Genomic DNA, 21,912 nt, shown 5'->3' with positions numbered 1-21,912 from the left:
AATCAAACTACCACCAATAATTATTATTGCACATTACAGAGTATTCACTTGCATAGTTCATATAGACTTAAGGTTAAACTTTCAAACAACTGTTTTGTCTTTGTACTCACTCCTTTGATCAAACCAAAATTTGACAAAGTGGATTGAAATCTACCAATCACATCTCAGGATCTTTGATGCAGTCTATTACAGCAATTAGCAGCATTGAAAAACAAAACCATTGATTGAAATGTGGACTCTAGGGTCAGAATGGGTATGATAGGTGCATTAGACAAAATGACAGAATTTTTTACTGGGCATTGGAATTCCTACGTTGTACCATCAGAAAGCTTTTAATTGCCATAAGCTGCACAGATCATTCATTTTGTTTTTTTAGAAGGATTTCTTGAGAAAAATTAAAAACAGCTATCACAATATGATAGTGTCATTTAGATGAGTTATCAATGATGCCATTATTTTCATGATTATACAAGTCATATTTTGTACAGGTTCATTATAACGAAAACTAGGTGTTAACATGATAGTATTAGTTTCATGTGATGAAAAAGAAGATGTGATGTTAACAGTGTGGAAATAAATTATTATAATGTGAATAGTTTGGCAATTTTCTGATTTGTTTTAATTTTTAGCCAAAAGTGGTGCATTCAAGTGGCAAAAAACCTACAGATCAATGAAACCTGTAGTTTCTGGAAATTTTCAGACATATTGTTATCCCATTTCCAATAAAAAGACAGAGTGATTTTGTATGATATTAAAGTACTGACCATAGTGGTAAGAATTGTTGGTTAACAGTGGTCATCACCAATAAAGTCTTGGTTAGAGGGAGAGCAGTTTTTATTTTGTGAGGTGCAGAAATCCATTGTTTATATTTAAATGTAAAAATAGATATTTTAGTTTTGCCTTTATCAGATTGTAATATTGTGAATGATTCAAATGAAACGTTTGTTTTGGTGTTGGTTTCTTAGACATGCAATGATTTTTTTGGCAGAAATTAAGTTATCAGTCTTAAACTCATTCCATTTTTATTTATTAATTATCACATCAACTCTCAAAATTACCAAGATTTGTAAGAAACAGTATGAACTTTTAAAGTCGGCAACCATTCGGCGAATGTTGGTTTTGTTTTTCCACATTTCCTTTGTCAAACGTTCAACTTGACTCATACAACCACTTTTTCAGATGTGGCCCAGTTTCTTGTCAACAATTGCTGTCATGTTTCTCGTATCACATTGGAAACACTGTTTATTTTAGCTTGCACAATAGCAATATGATCCGCATCTTTCTATTAGCGAAACATTTGTAGATGCTTCTTTTCTACAATCAACCTTGGCAAACCATACTATCTTTTCCTAACATTTCACGAAGTACAGATTTTTGAACTCAACGATTTTTTGTTTGATGAGAAGTAATCAATCACGCGTGAAATATCACTGACAGGAAATAATAATAAATTATTGTTTGTTCGCTGATAAGGCATTTAGCATAAATTTACTTGCCGATTTTGTCTTTTTTTTTTAACTTTCAATTCTAGTCTAATCCGGATGTCTTGTGCTTATTCTCAACCTCGCAACCAGACATCAGAAGAATGCTGGAATTTTAGCGAAATGAATACTTGTATAGGCTTTGCGCTCGCCCAGAGAAGTGTACATTACACGCTAGCGAGAAACACTGGTTAGATGGGGACACCTTGAACAATCGGGTTAATGCAGTGCAGCATGGCCGAATGTGTAGCTTTCTACCAATATTCAATAATTGAAGGGAATGCAACTGACAATTAAAAGAGGGGAATCACCTTTTTTTCATACACCGTGAAGAAGGTACCATATGGTACATGACCAGAGCTACACCCCCTTCTCTAATTCCTACATTGTTACTTAAGTGATAGGAGCACAATTCTCGGCTATTTCTTTGTTTGTTACAAGGCAACATTACAGCCAATTGTTTTGAAAGCCTCTCAGAGCCCATCGACAATTACCCACTGACAAGCAACCAATCAAAAAGTGTCATCACAAGTGGATTAGTAAACGTCACAAGTGCTGCCAACAGCACCTGCACACAAACTTGTATAACCGGTTTGACCAGTTTCCCGGATGTCAAAGTGGCTACGTCATCTTCTATGCAGTACAACTTTCGTTGCCCAGGCAACAGGTCGCTCTGATAACGTACTCTGGATTTTCATTGGTCGAAGCCGTAATTGATTGACAGGTTGTCGCTTTTCAACGCTGCGGGTGTGGGAGACGACTTTTCGTGCACTCGTCTGTCCATCAGGGTTGTGGCGTTTGATTTCATGTTCCCGCCCCTAGCTCTTGCTCGAAAATCCCAAATACTTTGTTGCTGGAAAAAGAGACATTAACGAGGATTTTCGGTGCGACCTTCAAGTATAACCTGCTCGGAAGTTTCACAGTTGAACTGGTGCCCTAGTTCATTGACGGAAGGTCACAGTCGACATATTCTTTACACCGCCATTTTGTGTTTGTTCCTCGTTGCAAACACCACATGGCCGACAAATGAAAGAAACTTCGATTGCTGTGGGTTCCTGAAAGTCGCTGACCTTATTAAAACCTCCTTCTTTCAAGGAAAGGTCTCAATCGTTTTGAAGAGCAAAGACAGAGATATCATAGCCAGCCCAACCATCGCCCAACGTCTTAGAAGCATACTAAATAACAAGGCTTTTTTCACTATTCGCTGCACAAATTATATTCGGTGGTAGCCTCGTCCTCGAGTCGGTCACGTTCGTCTGGCGAGTTGGAACGCAATCTTTTGAATGTGGAGTTTCCCGGCGAATAACAAGGTATTTGTGGTTAAGGGTTATGTTTGCTGGCGGTGGAATATGGTAAAATTCGTTTTAACAGCTTTGGAATCGGCAGTGAGTTGCTTTTCGTTTTATGCCCTCTCAGCCATCGTACGGCTGGCGCCAAATTGTATTACGCTGAGTAAGGTATTTTACCGAATTCCCTCGCTTACAATGAGTATTCCTCGAAAGTTGGTAAATAGATACTTTAGTTTTGTTTCAAGCTGAAGGAAAGGAAGATCTATTTAGCTTGTGTGACGCGTGGAGAGGCCGCTGTTTCAACGATTTGCCGGCAATTTTATATGAGGATCATTTCATTGTTTTGATTATAAATTCTAAAAAAGGTTGCGTCGGGATGTCAAGTTCTAACGAGAATTATCCTTATGTTATCCAGGAATGGCATCAGAAGTTGTAGCTAAAGGCTCGAAACGTTTAAAATTGTCACCAAACAGTGCTGAAGTCGGCGAGGAAGGCGATGTAAGCCGGACATGTACATCTATTGAACCTGTTCAATCGAATAATGATGACATGATCGCCGAAGAAAAAACGATCGAGCCGAACAAGGAGCAAAAGTAAGTGATCTTTTACATCGATTGAAACAGAAAAAAAATTGCCACATTATTTGGTCTGAAATCTGCCTTTTTAGACATTACAGAGAATTTTTAGCGCACAGATTTAATTTTTGTGGCACGTGTTTCACCAAAGCTCTTGAAAGCATATGGTCGACTTCCTCTTGAAGTTAGTTCGTTTCTTGGTTTATGGGGATCACCAGATTTAACTGTTCGGCTTGATGCTCTTGTGACCTTATAAAGACTTGAAGCTGTATTTCTCTTTCTGGTTCTCTTTTTCCCTGTTTTCGATCCTTGATTTTATTCCATCAAATGAGTCTACTGATCTCACGAGATTTATAATCTTTTGTGAATTTTTTATTTCTGTGTGGCGGTTTTTATGAGATATTCTTTGAAAGCGTTCTGAGGCTGAGTTTTGAGTCCTTAAATAATCTAGAAATTTGTTGCACCAAAAAGCACTTGTAGCTTGTCTCTTTCTTGGGTTTTTGTTTTCACTGAAAGGCTTGTCAGAGTGGGTAAATCATCTATCATTTCCACAAAAGATCATTCTTTTCCGTTAAAATGGAGTGTGAAATCATTAAAACATCTTGAAGAAACAACCATTGGCACTTTCTGTTTCAGCCCAGGTCAATTACTTTTATTGATGCATCAACATTTGTACATCACAAAGGTTTAATTTTGTCTCAGTTGATTGCATTTTGCTTCTCTGGATTTTCCGTATCCTTCTCATTAGACTTCACTTTCTTCATCTTATATTTTATTGCTTAGTGTTAAAAGATATACACTAATAGTCATTGTTTTTAGAGAAAGATCAAGTTTGATCTTTGCCTCTTAATTTAGATTCGGCAACCAATTTTGTGGCAAAGGGAATATCTTCCTGGGGCTTTGATTATTTCAGGTGGTATTTTGAATTTGAAATGCACAAGATGAACATACATGTAATTTACTTAAAACATAATGAGTAGGCAGATGTCAAGAGGTGTGACAGTTTGTATGAAGCACTTAGAGATCACTTGAGTAGCAAAAGTAAGAAGCTTATTTCAAGAAAAGAATGTCATTTGCTGTTAATGTTGCAAAGCTTTTATTCCTCAGAGACCTACTGTAAGATCATGTTTAATGTAGCCATGCCATAGTGTACAACCCACAGTATGATGGCAACTTTATTTAAAACAGTCACTGTCAACTGTGAACACTTTAGTGAATCTTGAAAACTACCCTTTTTAAAAGTTAAAAAGCAGAGTTGTCAGAGGGTTTTTGCAGGAGATATCTTGTTTGAAAAGGAGGCAAAAACTTAAAAAAATGTAATCTCTGTTACCTAACTGTGCTGTAGAGTACCATGACAACAGCCATCCGGCTTCTTTTCACATTGTGTGGTTCCAGAAAATATCCATACCCCCACCACGGAAGACATTTTGATTTGCACCCCCCCTCCCCCTAGGATTTTCCGTTCCAGGGGGGTCTTTCATGACCCCCCTCCCCTCAGGAATTTCCAGAATTTTTTTACTTATAAAAACGAAAGTGATTTAGTTACGTAATTGCGGTAGAATTTTATTACAACAGTGTAAACATTAAGGTTAACTTTTAGAAAAATATAACGCTTTGTTAAGCTCATTATCCAGCTAAACTTTCAGCTTGTGCGCTATCAACTTTACAAAGCTTAAACATTTGGGTTGCACGTCGACTGTTTCACGTTTTTGTGCGAACTTCGATGAGAACATTTCACTCGCTTAAACAACTTCGCAAGCTGTAGTAAATAAAACAGAAACTTACAAGGTTCCTAGTTGTCTACACATTTTGTCAGTTTCTTCAGGTTGATTCTTTAATATTTAGGGACCACACATGTTGACGCGGTAGGTTTCGTGAATGTCGTCACAAAGGCGATTGTTTTACGAAGAATATTATTGATGCCAAAATAATCCATCATATTTGTAAACTTAGATATGGCGATTTATGTGCAGTCTTCAAATTTACTGACTCTCCAGCAGTCCTTCTCGCCAGTAAATGACACACAGCCTCACTGTTGCTTGCCTTTGAGCCACGGATGGAAGCGAAAGGGCGACTGTTATGGTTTTTGGCGCGATTTACTTCCTCCAATGAGTAGTCAAACTCCTGTTTTAGAATTTCCAGTTTGACATAACGAACTGAACCTCAACAATCGTTTCCCGATGCCGCAATAAATATTGCGTTTACTCAAAGAAGAGAAAACTTGACTCCCGGTTCCTGTCCGTGGTCTAAATGCCACCCACAAAAAAGAAAATGTTGTTGCACACAAGCGTTGAGATGGTGGGAACTTGCGTCTTATCGCATTTTCAATGAGTTACTACCCCCAGTAAAACATAAATCCTATTAAAAATGTGTTTACTGCATGTGAAGGTAGCGAAAAGTGATACTCTAGTGAACGGAAGTGTTGGTTCAACAAAAAAGAGACAAACGTGGAAGTCTGGGGACGAGACTCCAGTTGAGATCGCCACTTTAAATGTTTGAATCCGTCCCAAATGAAAGACACATTGTTCTTAGCTTCGGGAGATTGTAGCGCTAGCTAACTCGAAGAAAAACGGAAACATTGAAGCTAATAGTATTAACTTTATCTCAAAACTGACTTTTGTTTCAAAACATCGTCCGATAGTGTGTTTTGTGCTTCAGATCGATCGTATGTTGCTTTCAGTATTTTGTATGTGGTTCGTGACCCTTTGGAAAAGTAGTTTCCCACGAAACCCCCCTACCCCTTGGAAATTACTGCCCTTTAACCCCCCCTCTCCCTCGGAATTTCCAATTGTCTTCCGTGGTGGGGGTATGGATATTTTCTGGAACCACACATTATTGAAGAAGCATTCATAGACAACCACCAGGCTGAGATTTTCTTATCGTGTCTCTGCGGATCAATAGAGATGAAGACTTGTTGGTGATCAAATAATACTATTATTTCCTGCATTATGTTTAATTTACTTTATATTATAATCAAGCCAGTATTTTAAACTATTCCAGAACTGATTTATTTCTAAGTTATTCTGTAAAGGTCCGGCAATATGGGCAACCTTTTTTGTGCAACGTGTTGCACAACAATGTTGTGTTGCAAGTTGAGATGGTTTGTTGTGCGTAATTACCACCTTCTTGTGCAACCTATTTTCATGTTGCAAAAAGTAAAAGCGACGTGTACTTTAATAATGGGAGCAACAAACAATCTCAACTTGCAACGCAGCATTGTTGCGCGACAAGTTGCAGGAACAATTTTGCCCGTATTACTGGCCCTTAAAGGTAATTCTTTAACACACTTGAAAAACAGCCTGACAGAAAAAAACCAACTGACCAAACTCGTTGTTCTCCTTTGGCATGTGAAGTGTTATTGTTTGGATAAGAAGCTTTTTCTTGGCCCAATTTTTCTGTGGGCATGCTTTGCTAGGTTTGTAAGTGGAAAATGGTTTGAATCCTTGAGTGGTACACGTTGATTGAATTTGGTGACTCCTGTATTTCAACAACCTGAAACAAGATCATTTTCTTAGTCAAGTGAGAATGTGCAGTCAGTTGCTTGAATACAATTAATACTCCAGATGGTCATTGAGCTGACTGGTCAGCTAAAATATGATGTCAGTGGTTGTCTCTCGGGTAAGCCATGGTCTTGTTGAAATGTCAGCTGTAACAACAGTCCTTCTCAGGGCTACATTTGTGCAGAGGGCTTAATTCCATCAAGATTTGTTTGGATAGTTGGCGGTTGGTTTGATTAGAGTATCCGAGTGTTGTCATAGAGTGGTAAAGTAATGACGTCACAAAAACTAAATTTATGAAATTATGGGATTTACTGAGATATTCTGAAAGTACATGATCAAGAATGACCGCTTGCCAAAAATCAGCATATGGTTGCAATATGGGGGTAAGATATTAGCCCTTCCATGCTTCAGTAAGTCCATACAAATCCTTGTAATTTTGTCTTGGTTCTAAACCGTTTAGAACAAAGACAAAATTATAAGGATTTGTATGGAGTCACTGTAGCATGAAAGGGCCAATATCTCATCCCCAAACTGCAATAAGATGCTAATTTTTGGCAAATGGCCATTCTTCATCATGTAATTTCTGAAGATCTTAATGAATCCCATAATTTCATAATTTTAAATATTTGTGACGTCACACTTTACCACTCTATTGTCAAAATAAATTGTTAAGTCATCTTTGAAAGATTCTCTCGTTAATTACTTTAAATTAGAGAAAAGTATTTGACTTCCCTGATGTTAGTACAGCCAGTGCTTTTCATCGGCTGACGATACTTGCTGAAACCACTGATGTTTACAACCAATGCATAGTAGTACACCATGTCTAGTCTCATTTCCAACTATGATGGGTTATTATTTTGAGTCCCTCCCATTTTCTCCTATATTTGAAAGAAAACCCTCTATTTTTCATATTTTTACTCCATGGTGGGTACAAAGTGCATTGCTAAATGCTAGTGAAACATTAAATTGTAAAACTTAGTACCAGTAAAACTTAAACCATTAAATTGTCTTACAGCTGTGAGTAAGGCAGGTTTTATCACTGTTCTTCACTCATCAACACTTTTACCCAGAAGACGCATAAAAACCTAGGTGTCATTGTTTCAAGCTATGTCTTTTGAGAACAGTGCTCTTGATGCTCTTAGAGTTCTTGTTTTCTTCCTATTTAACAAAATGCCAATTTTCCTTCTTTGCTTTGTTAAGAGTGGCATATTTTCCAATGTATTTTGTTTTATTTTATGCTTGTGTGACTCAAATGTGATTTTCTTCTTTGCAGACCTAAGGATGGTGAATCAGTTGTGGTAATTTCATCTTCGTCAGATGATGATTCGGACAAAGAGCAGAAGAAAGGTGCAAGTGAACCAGTCGTGAAGGAAGAACCCATTGAAGATGGGGAGTCTATTGCAGAAGATGAATTACCTAATCAACAGAGAACTTCCCAATTGAGTCAAGAGTCGAGTAAACCAACTTCGAACCAGGAAAACACTGAATTGAATGCAAAGTCAGACTGCGATTCTGATGAGTGCATCTCACAAGAAGATCTTCTGGCACAGTTGGGTCTGAGCTCTGTGAAGGAATTACAGAAGAAAGAAACTGCAAGTTGTAATGAAACCTCTGCATTGTCTGCTAATGCAAATGGAGTTGAGAAGAGGCCCCTCATAACTCACAGAGCAAGAGAGAGTATTGTTGAGTTCTTAAAAGTACCTAAACTGACCTCTACGGACAGCAAAAAGCGAATAAATGGTGAGGGCAAAGTCGATCATTCTCTTACAAATGGTGATGTCAACAGTGTTTCAAGGCCTGATTCTCCTCTGTCTGATGATAATGATGATGACCTGCAAGCAAAGGAAAAATTGATTGCACATCTTAGAAATGAACTGAGACAAGAGGAAGCTAAGCTTCTCTTGTTGAAGAAACTGCATGCTGCCCAAAATGATGTGAAGGGCAATTCCAAACTGCAAAAAGAAAATGTCTCTGAGAAATCACTAACAACAGCCCCTCAGAGTAACTTGAAATCGTCCACTCAGATGCCTCCAAAGAAAGGTCTGAACCTTCCACCTCCACCACCTCTTAAGGCATCAACAGTGCTAGCTTCATCGACATTTCACCCACCAAGGGATGTATTAGGTCAACCAAGACTGCTACCTAAAGGAAGTGGTGGACCTCAAGAACCACCTTCCAATACTGGTGCAACCAAATTTGTAGGTTCCGCTGCCCAAACTCTGAAAGAATTTGCTGTTCACCAACAGTCGATGCACCAACAGTCATCCCAGTCGAAACATGGTTCTTCGGCCATTGCTAATCTTCAGAATGTTGTTACGTGTATGGCCAATCTAATTCAGCCAACACCACTTTACCCTCAAGGCCGTGGTAGTCCAGTATATTCTGCACCTAACCAACCTGCGCCATTGCGTCCCACTCCTGTCAGAGCACAAAATGTAAGTAGCCTACCTGTCAGCAGTGGGTATGTGTCATTTCAACACCATTTGCCAAATACAAATCCGCAAAGTGTCGGTGGCAAACAGGCAGCTGCCAAGATGGCCTTACGGAAACAGTTGGAGAGAACCCTCCTTCAGATTCCTCCACCAAAGCCTCCTCCCCCTGAATGGTCCTTTATTCCAAGCCTTGGAAGTCCAGATTTTATGGTCCTAGTTGGTCTTGAGGCTGTTGTCAATGTTATGGCTGAGAAAGAAAGTAAGAAATCAGGTGCACCTCTTCAAGAGAAGGTTGTAAACCCCAAAATTTGTTCTCGCTGCAACACAGACTTCTCTCCCTCCTGGACAAAGAAACAGGACAGTGGATTTACGGAAGCTACTGTATGTGAAAAGTGTAGCACTGTCAATGTGAAGAAGGAGCTAAAAGCTGAGCACACTGCTCGATTGAAGGCAGCTTTCCTGAAGGCGCTGAAACAAGAGCAAGAGATAGAGCAAAAGATGAATGACAACCCTGCTATTGCTCCAAAACCTCTCCTCCAAGGACAAAAGACATCCCCTCAGCCACAGCTGGCCCCAGCACCCCCTCGGCATCACCTATCGCACCATCAGCCAATCATGCATCACCACCACCAGGCCGTGCAGCCTGCACTTTATCACCACCATCAGCCGCATTCAAGCTCCCTTCTGTTCCAGCTGCAACAGCAGCATCTTCAGCAGCAACACCAGGAGCTAGAAGCGGCTGCACGACAACAGGCTGATGTAAGGTGGCATCCATACCTGAACCAACATCACCATACCGGTTCTCGTAATCCACAGCATCACCATAGCTATGTTTCAGACTCTGATAGACAATATCTGCTTGATATGATACCCTCTCTGCCAACACCAACTCTTGGATATGGTTCAAGTAGAATATAGTGTACCTTGTGTCTAATGCACTGAAACTTTGGTCAAAATGAAATGGTGTAGTTGTTTCATGTTTATCATCATTACAGTATGAACAACTATTATTGTATTAGAGCTGTGATTGTGTCGTGACTAGAGTCCCAGCAAGCTCTTTGTGCAAAACCATCAAACCCCGGGTCGACATCGTTCAAATAGCAGATGATTTTCAGAGGTCACCATTGGTCATCATGTCCTGAAAATTAATCAGCTAAAAACGATTTTGTTTTAAATTGGTAACAAGTCACCCAGAGATCAAAATCAAAATGTCAGAGCATTATGGACATTATGTTGTAAGTATCAGTATGCACTGGGGCGAGGAGTAGTCTAGATACGAACAAAGGTTTTTAAATATTATTAATGTACTAAAAAAACTGCTATTTTAACACAGAAATTTGAGCAAACCTTCTGCTGACTGGAAAACCTGAAATAGAAATCGTCGTTATTTTCAGTTTTCAGAAAGGCATATTTTCTATGCCTAGAGTAATGTGAAAGGAATTAAATGGTCTGTACATAGTTATTTCCATTACATATAAAAGCGCGAGTATTCTACTTGCAATAAATTGACACCTTCAAACGCATTATTTATTACAAAAAAAAATACCTTAGGTACGCTATTATGTAGTACATATAACAAAGTAAAAGTTAACGTTGATACCGAGAGATGTTTATTTGTGGAAGGGTATAGGCTTTGATGCATCCAGTCGAACCGCCCCATGTAAAAGTTTTAACGAAAAACATTAATATAACTTTTTTTTTTTTAGAAGAACTTTAATGGAATGGTCCTTATTGGAGTTGTCGTTTGTTTAAAACTGTGCAAAAGAGGCTTCAGGGCAATTCAATACTAAATGACCCCTTAACCTCGTTTATGTGACAAAACCGCTGATAACTCCAATAAGGGCCATTGAGCATATTCTGAGACATCAGTGGTGATGACGAAGGGGAATACTGAAGTGTTTGCGACTGTCGTTTAGCGAAATCGGCTTTCATCTAATTTCTTGTATTTCTGGAAATATCTTATGTGGGGCGGAACGAACGACATTAAACTCTGTTAATTGTTATTCACAAACTTAAGCCAATCAGTTGATCCTCGATTTGTTGAAACGCTAAGGAAAAACATGGCTTGCGAACATGCCCTTTCTGCTAATGAATTTCTCGTCTCGTTCCCTTCCCTTTTGGCGATGAACGTTAAAATAGGATTTTTGGTCTTACGTTTCTGACGGCAAGTCATTTTGAGGTCAGCCAACCACATACTAACCCCGCCCGACAGGGATAACTTCAGTGAACCTTTGTCTTAAAAAGCTGTCAGAGGCTCAGAGTGCACGCGTAAACTTGTGGTGAAAAAAAAGTAGTAAGGGAACTTGAAAATGATCAACATGTCAGCCTCGAAGCCAATGTTTCTCGATTCCTTTTTATTTTCTTCAAATTTTCTTCTTTTTTAACACATCTACCATGGCACTCTAATAACACTTGGTTTTAGTATTTGTATGTGTAATCAAATGGCGACGATTGAAATTAGGAAATGATTTCACGCGCGTTTTGTCAAATGGAATCTCACGTGTGAAACTATAAATTAACGCTGAAATTTCGCGCCTAAATTAAGGAGTAATTTGTCACCCATGATATCATACTAGTTAACCACATGTCTTCTACCATGGCACTGTAATGACACTCGGTACAAAACCAACATCGTGTACTATTAGAGCGCCATACGTGCCTATTTTTTTATTTGTTTTGGCTTGCCGTCGGTCGGCAGAGTATCAGCATCCCGCAACGAGTTCGAGAACAAGTACAACTCTTTCTCGAAGTAGTTCTGTGCGTATTTCACGAGTTTCAAGTCTGCAAAAAGTACAACTATGAGATGAAGTTCACATTTCGGCGTCAGTTTTGAATGAGTTGTTGTTTCCACTTTTCTAGTCGAAGTCCTTGTGATAAGGATTATTTCCAAAAAAACCCTTTATATTCTAATTCGCTGCCCCGCTCAACCGAATTTTAAAGGTTTATCATGTAATAAGCAACCACTTATGGGGTGTGTCAACACGAGCCGTGTATAACCCTCTTTATTATGTCTCAATCAAAAAGTACATAGAATCATCAACAATGTCTGCGCAAAAGAACAAAAACTAAAAATACAGTTGAACAATAACTCGTAGTGTATAGCAAAAAGTCTGCAACAATCTGGACATAAGCTAATATAATGTAAATACAAAACATAACAAGCCAATACTTGAAATTAGTATCACCCAACTAGTGGACTAATGCAAATCCTGCATTTTGATTGGCTACGCTAGTAGAGGACTATTAGTAATAGTCCTCGAGTAGCGAAAAGCGTGACCCTTTCTTTCGTTTTATTCCCAAATAAATATTTCTTTAACCTGCATTTGCTAACTTTATTATTGCCTTTTCTGCCCTTGCGGGCTACGGGTCTAATTGTTAAATACTAATCAAGATTCAGTCGTTGGGTATTTAATTTAGAGGGCGAAGAGGCGGTCGTATGACTCGAATGAATAGGGACTTTACGACTTACGACGTGGTCGTCAATGAGAACGCCACGAAACAACAATATGATTGCATAAAAGGAAAAGCAATTGTAATACACGTGCGGCACGCATTTTAGCACCAATTCGTGCGGTGCTCTGCACGACAACGACGTGAAATCACCAAATTTAGAGAGCTTACGAAACGACGACGCCGACGGCAACGACGACGCTACAAAACAATAGGTTTAGTGAGCAAAAACAATGGCTCCGCACGCTCTGCACGTGCGTTTTACATTTTGGTACATTTCTTTGCCGTTATCCCTAAATGACAAATTCGTGCGGTGCTCTGCACAACAACGACTTGAAATCACCAAATTTGAGGTTATGAGGACAACGCGAGCGCACAAATGTCAATGTATAATTCACTATTTTTACTCTGAAACTGCTCGAACCAATTTATTTTTAGGATACTCCGCCCACATTGTACTACGCGAACGAGATGGCCTAACCGCGAGAAACTTACGATAGCGCAAAGTTATGTTTTGAGGTGACGTTTTCGTCGACGTCGCCGTCGTAGATCGTAAAGTCCCTAATACAAATAAAGACAACACAATAAAGCATTGCGACAAAGTGTCACATAACACCCAATGAGGTTACGTAAGCCATGATAAATACATTTAGCTCTTCCACCATTTACTGTATCGGATAAGTTCTTCAAGGCTTTATTAAATGTTAGGGTAAAAAGTATCAAAGTGGCAACATTTTATGGTCGTGACATAAATACATTTCCAAGCAAAGTGTGAATCCTAACTTCTTAAGTTGCACTTATTAATCTTCCCATTGGTACATGCCAGAGTAAAAACGAAATTGCTTTCCGACTTGTTTCCAGCTTTTTGATCCCTAAAATTGTTTATGTTCCTTCTTCTCTAAGATATTTTGTCATTGTTCCCCTGTTCTCCATTTCCAATTTGTCACTGTTCACTTTTTTCCCCAAATGCCGTGGGAAGACCTCATTACAATTAACGCGAACATTTGGCAATTAGAATTTCCTCCTTGTTTCAATTTGAAGCAAAAGTTCCACTCGCGCTTTTCTGGGAGCATCACCGATGTCCAGCCGTAATACCCTGGGGACATATTAGGTCCCGCTCTAAAGTGTCCGGCAACGTCCATCAGTTGTTTTAAAATAGTGTACGTACCCGGTGATTAATTGAGCAAATTCGTTTTCTCAAAACCTTACGAATAGAGTTTGTGTTGACGTCATAAAAATTATTTTTTTCAAATTATGGTATTTGTTGGGATATTTTGAAAGAGCAACATCTGAAAGGCCTAGTTGCCAAAAACTAGCATTATGGGGCAAAAAGGTACTAGTCCCGTTTTGCTCTGATGACTCCATACAAATCCTTCTAAATTTGACTCGCTTCCTAATGCTATGAACTGAATCAAATTTAGAAGGATTTGTATGGACTCATCACAGCATAGCTGGGCTAATATCTCAAAGCCTATTTGCCCTGAAATGCTAATTTGTGGCGAGTAGGCCTCTTGGATCTTGTTCTTTCATGATACCCCCGAAAAATGCCATAATTTCACAAATTCAATTTTTTTTTATGACGTCACACTTCAGGTCTCTTTTGCAAAGTTTAAGTCACATGACACCTTAACACTTCATTCAACCAAGGCACGCTTTTTCTCTTCCAAAACGCGGTTTATAGCAATCATATCTTTTACCATAGCAACGCATTCATTTCTAAGGCTCTGCACTTCGCTTTTCATTTGAGCGGACAATTTATGTGATAGCCTTCTGAGGCTTTCTGCATCGTCCAATATCGACCTCAAATTGCTTTTCGTAGAGGGCATATCTTTACAACTTTTCTCTTGTACAATTTTTTCAATGTCGTCCTCTGTCCATTCATCTGTTTCCTCCAAACTTGCTGCGGCATCATTTTTAAGTTCCCGTAATTCTGCGACCGCACGCCGAGCTTTTCTGGTGTTGAAACGTGAAAGTTCTTCAATAGCGTCCTCTAGTGCGTCGTATAAAACTCGGAGCTGTGCTCTCCATTCCACAAAGGAACGGAGGTTTTCCGCCTTTGATGTTTTATCACGAAGCTTGCTCCCCGATCTTCTCTTGTGTTTTTCTTTGTGACCAGTATCACGCACGCTGTTCTCGATGTCTTTGAGTTGGTCTGTCAGTTCATCTCGAGGAAGCTGCCTGCGTGCTCGATCCCTGTGAGACGACTGCAACAAATCGTTGGTTTCCTCTAGCATTCTTTGCAGATTTTCAATTTGAAGATAAACTGAATCTTCAGCAGCGAAGCGATGCTCCTCAGCGTAAGCCATCGTTATAAGAGCTTGTGGTTGAGGAGCAAGCTACTAGTTGCTTTCCATTACAAGACCATAATCTGTCATTGGTCCATAACTGGGATGTTTGTTTTTCAACACGGTAAGGGCCCGCCTAACAAAAATCAAAACTCATTTATTTTTAATTAGAATATACCACACCAGTGAATAATGCTTTCAACGCATTCTGATTGGCTTATTCGGAAGTAATTAGTTTAGTAATATTTACCAAAAAGCAGCCCTGCGAGATGCAATATGACTTTCCGTAATTTGTAGTCGTTTCAGTGGAAGGATTTTTTTGCGTATATAAAACAATTATCAGTTCTCCTAGCACTCCCACCTCGGTGAATAAATATAGTTTACGTCATAGAAAGTGCGGCGTACGGGGTTTTATTCACGAGTTGTTTGTGTCAAAAACCCGAACGAGCGAGGAACGAGCGAGTGAGGGTTTTTGACACAAACAACGAGTGAATAAAACCCCGTACAAAGCACTTTCTATGTCGTGAACTGTTTATTACACATAACATGAGAATTTTCATTAAAATAGTTCTCTCAACGCGAATTAGAAACAAAAACTCACTAACAATAAAACCAAATGCAAATTTGATTTAATTCAAAAACAACTACGATTTGCACGATTTGCACGAGATGCACGAGTGATTGGCATGGAAACGCCTTTACGCTATCGTTGATTGGTTATACTTCCACATGTGAAATAGCTGTACGCCATTCTGATTGGCTGTATAGGCCTTTTTCACATGTGAAAATATAGCGTATAGATTTGTACAAGTGAGCTTTATGGAATAAAATTCTCATGTTATGTGTAATAATTATTGTTAATGATTAGGCAGGTGTGAAATTTCTTTTATATTGAGGTCAAAATTTACACCCGCCCGCCGGAGTAAATATAAGCTCGGGTGAAAGAGAAGTCCCCTCAGTACACCATCTGCGCATCAAAGCCACAACCAGTATTATACTCTGGCGTAAATCACGGCTAATCGTCAAATGAACCAATCCGGAGCCAGAAACAAAAAAGCAGTTTACGCTAAACTCGGAAAAATGATGGAAAATTACAAGTACGTTCAGTGTATGCAAAAATTTGGTTTTATCAACGGAGTTGATATTGTAAATTGACCACCGTACAGAGATTCTAAATGCTGACGTTTCGAGCGTTAACCCTTCGTCAGAGCGATTTGCTCGAAACGTCAGCTTTCAGAATCTCTGTACGGTGGCCAATTTACATTATCAACTCCGTTGATAAAACCAAATTTTTGTTTACTACTTCCTCACCGACGCAGCACCACAGTTGCTTTAGAAACTACCCCCTTCGTTCTGTGTATGGTTGGTTGGTTAAAAGATGGCACTTAAACTTGGTTTGGACCAATTACAAGTTACAGTATTTGAAAAATCCCTTTATTTGTAAACATTCATTTCATTCATCAAGTCCTTTCACGGGAACACATCAGCCCAACTATTAATGACCCAGGGACAGATCCAGGATTTTTCTTAGGAGGGGGTGCCCACTAAGGAATGGGATAGCTGACTGGTGAGTTTTTTTTTTTTTGCAGAATACCAATTGTATTAGAAAGCCGCAGGCCATCTCAGGAGGGGGGTGTACTCCCCCATAAGATCCTTCCCTGTGGCCTACTCCCAACTTTGTGGCTTCATAGCTCAGTTGATCCGAGCATCGCACCGGTATCGCAGAGGTCATGGGTTGGAACCCCGATGAAGCCACCTGACCTCGGTTGTTCAAAAGGTGGTTAAAATTATCCACCTGGTCTCAGTTGTTCAAAAGGTGGATAACGCTATCTACCGGATAAATCACTATCCACTGGATAACGCACTTGGTTTTGCTATGACTTATCCACTGGATAGTGATTTATCCGGCGGATAGCGCTATCCATCGTTTGAACAACTGGGGCCTGATAATTAAATCACTATCCAGCGGATAGAGAGGTTTTCACCAAAACCAAAGTAATTACTTTGGCCAATCAAAAAGGACGGAGACAATCCAGTAAACCAATCAAAACTCGAACTAATTACACGTCGCCGACACAAAGCGCGGGAAAACGTGCACTCAAACACGCGCGAGCCACGATTGGTTTTGCTTTCACTTCTGATTGGTTGAAAAAGTGGCCTGAGAACTTTCAACCAATCACTGAGTGAAGTAGATGCAAAACCAAAGTAATTCGCTAATAACTTTCGACACGAAAACCGCTCTAAACACTAGCAAAACCAATTGAGTTATCCAGTGGATAGTGATTAATCTGAATTTTTCAGGTGACTATAAGAGACAATTGTCCAGTTAAATGCGAAGATCACTTCGCTCATATTTGTGAAGTAACGGTTAAGCGGTTAGCATACAAAACTCCAAGACTTGATAAAATGCATTGGTTTAACCACGTTTACCGCTACTATTCGAGCGTTATTTGTTATCAAGCTACGATGGCCAAAGAAACAGAGTTTTAATGTGATACAAACAACAGCTTACAAGATGTCACGCATGAACGCCACGCGCGGCTTCCCTTTTCGTTCGCGCTTGACATCTCCCGCTTCAATTACATTACCGTATGACACTGTAAAACTAACGAGGACGTGTTCAATATTACCAATAATAACATCTACTTATACGGGGTGTGTAAAAGCAGTATTTCCACACATTTCGTTTTACATAAGTTCGCTTCACAAGCTTTTGTTTGTGCAGTAGACACTGCGTTGCCATGGACACGGACCGTAAGCAGTCTGATTTAATTAACTCCATCCTTTCCACGCGAAGGTGTTTACTATACCCTGTTCACTCATCGAACCAGTTCGGTTACTATCTGTTGCTCTCTTGTCGCCATTTATTGTTAGTCTGTCCACCATCTTTTCTATTTCCTCGCTTCCCATTTCAGCGGGTTCTACTTTCGTTCTCCGATTGGGTTTTAACTGTTTTCGTTCGTTGCGGCTCGTCCAGTCACGTACGAAAAGTCTGTCGACCATCCGCCGGATCTCGCTGACGGTTAGCGTTCGGTATCCCATTCGAAAATGTGGGTGACTTTCCCTTGGATGTGTGATGGTTCCCCACGACTTATTTGCCATGTTGGTGCTGATTTGAATTCTGCAGCTGCTTGACAAGGTTGCAGACTGTCACCACACAATGCACTACGAGCATCAAAGCCTGCTCCACACTGGCGACTACAATCACAAAATAGGTAACGTAAGAATTGATGTCAAAAAAATGATTCTCGTTATCGAGTGGTGGTTTTGATGGCTCCTCAAGCGTAACAACAAGCAACATACTCAGACGAATTATAAACTTACCGTTAATAAGTTCTTTTGTCCTAACAAAGGGTCCTTAAAGATACAGACATTATTGAGTTTGCTTATGCCAATCATGACCAACAGATTTACGTCATAAATGTGGCAAAGGTGAGACAGATACAATAAACCATATTTTCTTTGGCACGCAACACTGATACCTTTTACACGTAATAACAATTTGCTATAAAAATACTTATTCCCGAAAATGTAGTAACATGGTTTCGTAAAAGAACGAAGATTTCGGCCGGGGTATTTTGCAGAACGCCGAATACCCAAAGTCGAAAGTTTTAAAATCGGTGCATGTATTTGACGGTGATAAATGTTACATGTAATATATGCCACAACAGACCTTTTGATTTTCACGGTTTCTGACGCCATATTGGTTGGGGGGCAAATGCGGCTTAAATTACAGTGAATGTATGGGATTTTGTCCGAATTCAAACCTTTATAACTCCGTTGCAAACAGGCAGATTTCAATTTTCTTAAAATATTTTTAGTCGTTTTATTAATCTCATTCACTCAACGGAAAATTAGATCATTGCACAAGGCACAACGTCTGAAAATTAGATATTACAAATCTCCTCATGTCGCCTCAAATTTCGTGGAAAATTTGCATAATTTTGTTTACAACGGTTTACATGAAATTTATATTACAATTTACGGTCGTTATAGCTTGATTCTGATCGTCATACTTCACGAAAATAACCTCAATAGAAGTGCCTTTTTGTGAGGTATTCTCGCTATCCACAATCGTCAGACCTTAAAGGATTTATAATGGTTAAAAGTCGGCAAAATTCCCATACATTCACTGTAATTTAAGCCGTGGTTGCCGGGCAACCACTAAAAAGAATTATACATTCGGCGTTCTGCAAAATACCCCGGCTCCGCAAATTCTTCAAAACGCAGACAAAAATATTCCCAAATCTGAATTACGCATGGTTCAAAAATATTCTTGCAAAACATTGAGGTCTTTGTAAACAAAAGGTCGCGACAGCCTTGCGTTTAATATTTCGTCATGCATAGAAATACAAAATTGTTTGGTTGCCAACAAATCATTTGTCGAAGCTAAGAAATGAAATTCGTGTATTTCAGAATTTATTGAAGAATTTGCACTTGTGAAATGCTGCGAAAGTCGAAGCAAAAGTCGTCCAAAACCAACCAAATTATCTTCATCACTGATGGTGATGGCAAAGTCACGGACTCTCCTCTCCGCAAAGTATGGCTTGATGATTACATCCATTCCAAGCGTAAGAATTAAGAGAAGCACCCCATTCCTTCTTGAATCGATGAATTCTTTGCGTATCCGGTGTCTTAGCAAAATTTGTTTCTCTGTCTGCTAGTCTAGCAACCATGGCGTTTATTTCATCTTTGGAAAGTTGTCGCTTTTCAATGGCTGGTCGTGGTCGCCTTTTGCCTTGCGCGGGTGTCGTCTTTGGTCTGCTCAATCGTTCTACAATGTTTTCTATTTCTTCGGCATGGAGTTTTTGATATCCTAGTTCGAAGGGAGGTTTTGTTATTGTTCCCCACGGCTGTAAAGTCATAGTATCACTTTATAGAAACTATCCACAGGTGATGATATCTTCGGCCACAACAACATTTCCCATAGGGCCTTTTCCGCAAATGCGTGGCACAGGTAGCCCATGCTATTGTTTTGTCCGAAAACTGTGACAGGACGTTACCGAACCAGTTCTTCCATCTGTTTTTTCGTTCTCTTACAAGACAAAAGTTTCCTAGTATGGCTTTTTTTTCAAATCAACTAGAACATCGAACCGTAACTTCAATTCACCACATGTGAATATTGACAAGATTTTGCTAGCATCCCTTGAAATACCGAACCAGGAACCCACAACCGAACTCTCTATCATTTCTGGCTTGCTTTTCTGCAGTCCACTTCCATGCAACTTTTGGTACATTATCAGTAGTGCTTAAACGAGCAAACCATCTTAAGCGAGCAAGCCACCGTTACTGAGCACGAGTTTGCTTTTCACGCACTTTCCACTTTATTCATCTTGACATGCCTATTTTCTCGTAATTATGTAATAATCAACAACTATTCACGGAAGTGGAGGTGGCTAGTGGTCGACTCTGAGGTGAATAGTTGTTTTAGTGTATACTAAAACAGTAAGATAATATAGCACAAAAAGATGATTTGAACTCTTTTATTCCCGCAACGATTACAATATTTTCGGGCGCAAATCCCGCGCGAGTTATTCGGAGGTGAATAGCAAAGAATATTCGGAGTTTGAGCAGCCAATCACAGCGCGCTTTGAACGCTATCCGCTGTTTTAGTATATACTAATTATTATTATTATTATTATTATTATTAGTAGCAGCAGCAGCAGTAGTAGTAGTAGTAGTAGTAGTAGTAGTAGTAGTAGTAGTAGTAGTAGTAGTAGTAGTAGTAGTAGTAGTAGTAGTAGTAGTAGTAGTAGTAGTAGTAGTAGTTGTAGTAGTAGTAGTAGTAGTAGCAGCAACAGTACCTTCCACCCACACTCGCTGCTGTAATATTATGTTTTGCAACTAATTCGTTCCACAATCTTGGACAAAATTCTTCAGATAATAGACCTCTTTCATAATGGCGGCCAAAGAAAACATTCTTTTGTTTTAATGCTAACAAGCTTTCAAAAAGGCAGTCGGTCTAATTAACATAAATACAAAAGAATGTAAAGAAGGCATCCATTTATGAAAGTGGTCCATACCACAGACACACGGAGTGAAACTATCTGTAATTATGTCTTTATATTCTGTAAATCGACAAGCTATTTGCCAAATCCACTGAAGTTTGAATGGCCATGAACAACATTGGATGACACGGGAGGGGGGTTGTCTGCACGAAACTGTAACAGGGGTCATTTTCAGTTTCTCAGTGAACGGTTTTTTCCAAAAGTTCCAACATTGTAGCTATAAACCTCGAGAAAATTTGATGCAAAACGTCTATCCATTTCCATTAGTAGGGCTAAAGCTCACATGGTTCATATGAGGTAGAAAACTAACACTTTACATTACACTCTAATCAGTTAAGTCTGTTCAAATATAAGTGCTACACGGCCCGGGTACACGGCCAACGTTTGCAAAAACGTAAGCCTTCCTTGTATCCACAAAGTGGTTGTGTTTATTGTCGCCACTTCTTTTAATTAAAGGGTGTAACTTTCTACTGAGTCTGTGCAAATCAATTTAAAACGTGAATATTATCCGCTTTTCGCAGTTTGGCCGTCACTGCAAGAATTCAAAACAGTTGAAATTAATACCAGTTGCCATCTGCTCTAGTGATACGACTCTTCACAACGCGTGCGTTCATCCACGCGTAAGTATTTACGATTCCCATGACTTGCGCCGAGCCCGTTCTTTGTCTCTCCGGAGTTTTCCCTCGGTTCCTTTCAGTGTCAGCCAACCTTTCCAACATTTCATCGATCTCCCTTTGACTTAAATGTTTTACTGTTGAGCGCATGGCCTTTTCCTCTCCAGTCAATGTTTTTTTAACATTAAGCCTCGCTACCATTTCGTCTACCTGTCCCTTGGGCAAACTGACGATCCGTTTATACTCTGGATAATTCACATACGACGCTGTGATCCACG

At 39.5% G+C, this 21,912-nt stretch overlaps 2 protein-coding genes and 1 long non-coding RNA gene across 3 annotated transcripts in view; 2 read left to right on the top strand and 1 right to left on the bottom strand.

The window, feature by feature from the left end:
* Positions 1-593, top strand: part of LOC138038342 (MAU2 chromatid cohesion factor homolog) — a 24,344-nt gene extending 23,751 nt beyond the window's left edge. Inside the window, exon 21 of the mRNA XM_068884154.1 lies at positions 1-593. This exon is cut by the window's left edge and continues 386 nt beyond it. The gene's annotated coding sequence lies outside the window, so the exon portion shown is untranslated.
* Positions 594-1,486: 893 nt separating this feature from the next.
* On the top strand, positions 1,487-10,872 carry LOC138038337 (transcriptional repressor p66-alpha-like). Its single transcript, XM_068884143.1, has 3 exons — positions 1,487-2,791; positions 3,186-3,363; positions 8,119-10,872. Exons 2-3 carry the CDS (start codon positions 3,188-3,190, stop codon positions 10,193-10,195), a joined length of 2,253 nt encoding a protein of 750 aa, XP_068740244.1. The 5' UTR covers positions 1,487-2,791; positions 3,186-3,187; the 3' UTR covers positions 10,196-10,872.
* A 6,609-nt stretch (positions 10,873-17,481) lies between these two features.
* LOC138038301 (uncharacterized) lies at positions 17,482-19,962 on the bottom strand. Its single transcript, XR_011130219.1, has 2 exons — positions 19,496-19,962; positions 17,482-18,210 (listed from the first exon to the last, which is right to left on the bottom strand). It is a non-coding gene; the product is annotated as an uncharacterized lncRNA (long non-coding RNA).
* Between the last annotated feature and the right edge of the window lie 1,950 nt (positions 19,963-21,912).

Source organism: Montipora capricornis, chromosome 2 (assembly GCF_036669925.1).
Source record: "Montipora capricornis isolate CH-2021 chromosome 2, ASM3666992v2, whole genome shotgun sequence".
Classification (NCBI taxonomy): Eukaryota; Metazoa; Cnidaria; class Anthozoa; order Scleractinia; family Acroporidae; genus Montipora; species Montipora capricornis.
The sequence above is the reverse complement of the archived record's forward strand: the minus strand, read 5'-3'. Positions and strand labels throughout refer to the sequence as shown.